General features: G+C 48.7%; 1 protein-coding gene across 1 annotated transcript; it reads right to left on the reverse strand.

Moving 5' to 3' along the window:
• Positions 1-1,511: 1,511 nt before the first annotated feature.
• SLC25A2 (solute carrier family 25 member 2) lies at positions 1,512-2,978 on the reverse strand. Its single transcript, XM_017872893.1, has one exon. It carries the CDS (start codon positions 2,740-2,742, stop codon positions 1,837-1,839), a length of 906 nt encoding a protein of 301 aa, XP_017728382.1. The 5' UTR covers positions 2,743-2,978; the 3' UTR covers positions 1,512-1,836.
• Between the last annotated feature and the right edge of the window lie 1,258 nt (positions 2,979-4,236).

The following is a 4,236-nucleotide window of genomic DNA, read 5'->3' on the forward strand; positions in this document are numbered from 1 at the left end:
CTGATGATACTCTAGACCATCCCTAACCATATAGGCAGAATGCAGAATATAATCCCACTTTGAAAATGGATAGCACTATTTTAAGGGTACTGTTTCTTGGGAAAATCCACAATGCTTACTCTGAAACTTTTAACTCAAGAATGTCAAAGCCACACTGGTATGCAGGTACCTTCTCCTCTTAAAAATATAGATGAGGCCAGGGGCGGTGGCTCACACCTGTAATCCCAGAACTTTGGGAGGCCAAGGCGGGTGGATCACCTGAGGTCAGAAGTTCACGACGAGCCTGGCCAACATGGCAAAACCCCATCTCTACTAAAAACACAGAAGTTAGCCAGGCGTGGTGGTGTGCACCTGTAGTCCCAGCTACTTGGAAGGCTGAGGTAGAAGAATCACTTGAACTCAGGTGGTGGAGGTTGCAGTGAACCGAGATCGTGCCACTGCACTCCAGCCTGGGAAATAAGAATGAAACTCCATCTCAAAACAAAACAAAACAAAACAAAAACACACCCCTTTTTAATATATTCTAAACATTGTCTTAAAGGATTTGAGCTTCTAAATAGAATATAAAAGAACAATTAAGGGCAAAATGTTCATAGGTGGTAATGTCAGTAAAGCATAAAGTCCAAGCAAATTTCATTCTTCACTCAATTTATAATTTCATGGCATTCCCAGAAAACTTAGTGCTTATTGAAACTGTTGAAAAGTACTTCATNTTCACGACGAGCCTGGCCAACATGGCAAAACCCCATCTCTACTAAAACACAGAAGTTAGCCAGGCGTGGTGGTGTGCACCTGTAGTCCCAGCTACTTGGAAGGCTGAGGAAAAAAAAGCCCTTAAACCCGGGGGGGGGGGTTGAAGGAAACCGAAACCGGCCCCCCCCCCCCCGCCGGGGAAAAAAAAAAAAACCCCCCCCCAAAAAAAAAAAAAAAAAAAAAAAAAAGTGTATATATATATATATATATGTAGAGAGAGAGAGAGAGAGAGAGAGAGATGAGTATTTTGGTTTTCAAGCACCACATGAAGACTTTTCCAAACTTGAACCACCTAATGAAGTGCACATGTTAAATAGACTTTAACAGAGATCCTGGCCAGGCATGGTGTCTCATGCCTATAATCCCAGCACTTTGGGAGGCTGAGGTGGGTGGATCACCTGAGGTCAGGAGTTCGAGACCAGCCTGGCCAACATGGTGAAACCCCATCCCTACTAAAATACAAAATTAGCCAGGTGTGGTGGTGGGCACCTGTAATCCCAGCTACTCAGGGGGCTGAGGCAGGAGAATCACTTGAACCAGGGAGGCGGAGGTTGCAGTGAGCCGAGATCACGCCACAGCACTCCAGCCCGAGTGACAGAGTGAGACTCCGTCTCCAAAAAAACAAAAGAGATCCTAAGCAATCATTCATACCTATCTTCACAAAATATGGTCAATTCTGGGTTTGGGGGGGTAATATTTGAGATTATACATAGAACCAAATTGTTTCACTCGTGACATAGAATCATCCAAACTGCATGTACACACAAACAGCTTTATGCAAAGGCCCTGGCAGCGTGATATTTAGTTTTTCGAATTAGGTACATAGGGCCAACCAGCCTGTCCTGTACATTCCAGCAAGTGCAAGAGCAGCAACTTTCCTATTTCAATACAATTGTGGGCAGAAATTATATGATGTAAAATAGAGGCCCTTTCATAAAGTTAAGATTTAGGGTAGAAGAAGGGAAGATAAAACCAAAATTCCCATGAAGTCAAAATTCGGCATTGGTCTTGTATTCTGTTGAAACCTGTGATGAACTGTAGTACTCAAACTCACGGACTCAGATCCAGGTTCACCAAGACACTTCAGTATGCTTCCAACTGGCTCATCATCATCTTCCTGCTGTATTCATAGGCCACAAATAGTGCCCCATTGGCAGGGATTGCTCGAATCATAGTAGCTTTCAGTCCAGAATATAAGGCTACTATTCCTTCATTTCTCACAACACTTAAGAGGGTACCAATAAATCCTGCCTGTTTTCCATACATGGAAAGAACTTGAATTCTGGATTTAATACAATCCACTGGGAACACGACAAGCCAGAGGCAAATTCCAGCAACTCCACCACTTAACATCAAATGGACAGGGCCTAGTTCATCTTTTGATCTCCCTGATGCCAAAAACGATCGGCTCAGTTCATAGCCACCAAAGTAAAAGAAATAACCCGGTACTTCTTGAAGTAGAGTACTCGAGAGTCCATGGTAGAAGCCCAAGGGGCCATCCTTTTTAAGGATACCCTTCACGACAGACCAAATTGTATTATGGCTTTTTGCTATTTTCCCTGACATCTCCATTTCATACATGGTCTGTAGCCGGCACTTTACAAGCTCGGTGGGGCAGAGAGCCAGTGCAGCAAATGCAGAGGCAAAGGACCCCGCGGTTGCAGTCTGAAGATCACTCAGCTTTGCCTGCTTGTCCATTCCAGCCACTTTCCTGACAAACTGCTGGCAGAACCCGTAGCACATGAAGAGGACCGAGTTTTCAGCAACGTAGGCCATAAGTGCCGGGCCGGTGCCCTTGTAGAAGCCCCTGAGACCCACTTGGGTGTATGTCTTCAGGAAGCAGTCGGTGAGGCCCTTGTACAGGTCGGGGAACGTCTGCATCTTCACTTTTATTGTGTCGAAGGGCTGCCCGGTCAGTACACACGCTGTCCCCCCTGCGGCCCCCGCTGTGAGGTCGATGGCGGCTTGGATGCCAGGACTGGACTTCATGTTCGCTCACTCTTCTGAAGGTACCAGTGGAAGGCTACTAACTCCCCAGAGCATGGGGACCGTCTTTTCACGTCCAGCCGCAGCGAGCGCGGGGATTGGGGTTGGGGGTTGCGGGGTGGCTCTGCCGCCTGTTCTGGGCTCTCACCCCAGTGCGGGGGAGGCCGCTTAACCCCACGCTGGGCCGCGGGCCGCCCTCTCCCCGCGCACTGAAATAACCCCCAGCTGCCGGCCCCGCGCGCGGCTCACTAGCGTTCCTGCGGCTCCTGGCTCACTGGCGGGGCCTCCAGCCGCCTCCAGCCTGGACCCGCTATCCCTGCGCCCGCAGGCGGGGGACGCTGACCGAATAAATACTTTTGGTGTACTGTGACTGGGCGCGGTGGCTCACTCCTGTATCCCAGCACTTTGGGAGGCGGAGGTGTTAGGATCGCTTGAGCCCAGCAGATCGAGACCAGCCTGGGCAATATGGCAAGGCTCCATATCTACAAAAACAAACAAACCCAGGCACGATGGCGCGCGCCTGTGGTCCCAATTATCCAGGAGAATGAGGCGAGGATCGCTTGAACCCGGGAGGTCGATGCTACAGTGACCTGTAATTGCGCCACTGCACTCCAGGGTGGGCAACAGAGCGAGATTCTGTCTCAAAACAAAACCAAAACCAAGAAAACATTTAAAGCTTTTCGATAAATTCTTGCAATTATGGCCGGAAACTCTAGACACCACTGTTCAACTGGCGGCAAAAGAAATGCTGTCCTAATCAGCCAGCCCTGCTTCTTTTCTTTTCTGTTTTTGAGTCAGGGTCTCACTCCATCGCCTAGGCTGGAGTTCAGTGGCGCTATCCCGGCTCACTGCAGCCCCAATCTCCCGGGATCACTTTTGATCACTCCTGAGTAGCTGAGACTAGAAGGACTACAGACCTTCTAGTCTCCAGAGTGGTGGCTAAATTTGTATTGCACAGACAGGGTTTGCCATGTTGCCCAGGCTAGTCTCGAACTCCTGAGCTCAAGCAATCTACCCACTGGCCTACCAAAGTGCTGGGGATTACAAGCATGAACCACCGCACCCAGCCTGTCCCATGCTTCCTACCATGCAAAAAACAAAAACAAACAAACCGAAAAGAAGATGCCCTCACTTGAATAGAGCCTGAATTCAGAGGGTCAGTCTACAGAAAAATTGCTTTAAAGTAGATAAGACAGGCCAGGTGCAGTGGCTCATGCCTGTAATCCCAACACTTGGAGAGGCTGCGGAGGGAGGATCATTTGAGCCTAGGAGTTCAAGACTAGGTTGGGCAGCAAAATGAGACCCCTGCTCCGGCCTACAAAAAATAAAGCAGAGAAGACAAACTATCAGAGGCGCTGGAACCAGGGCAACTCCATCTTGACTAGGGACTGAGTAAAATAAGGCCGAGACCTACTGGACTGCATTCCCAGGAAGATAGGCATTCTAAGTCACAGGATGAGATAGAAGGCCGGCACAAGATACGGGTCACAAAGACCT

The sequence above is a fragment of the Rhinopithecus bieti genome, unplaced genomic scaffold (genome assembly GCF_001698545.2).
Source record: "Rhinopithecus bieti isolate Rb0 unplaced genomic scaffold, ASM169854v2 scaffold_7438, whole genome shotgun sequence".
In the NCBI taxonomy this organism is placed as follows: domain Eukaryota; kingdom Metazoa; phylum Chordata; class Mammalia; order Primates; family Cercopithecidae; genus Rhinopithecus; species Rhinopithecus bieti.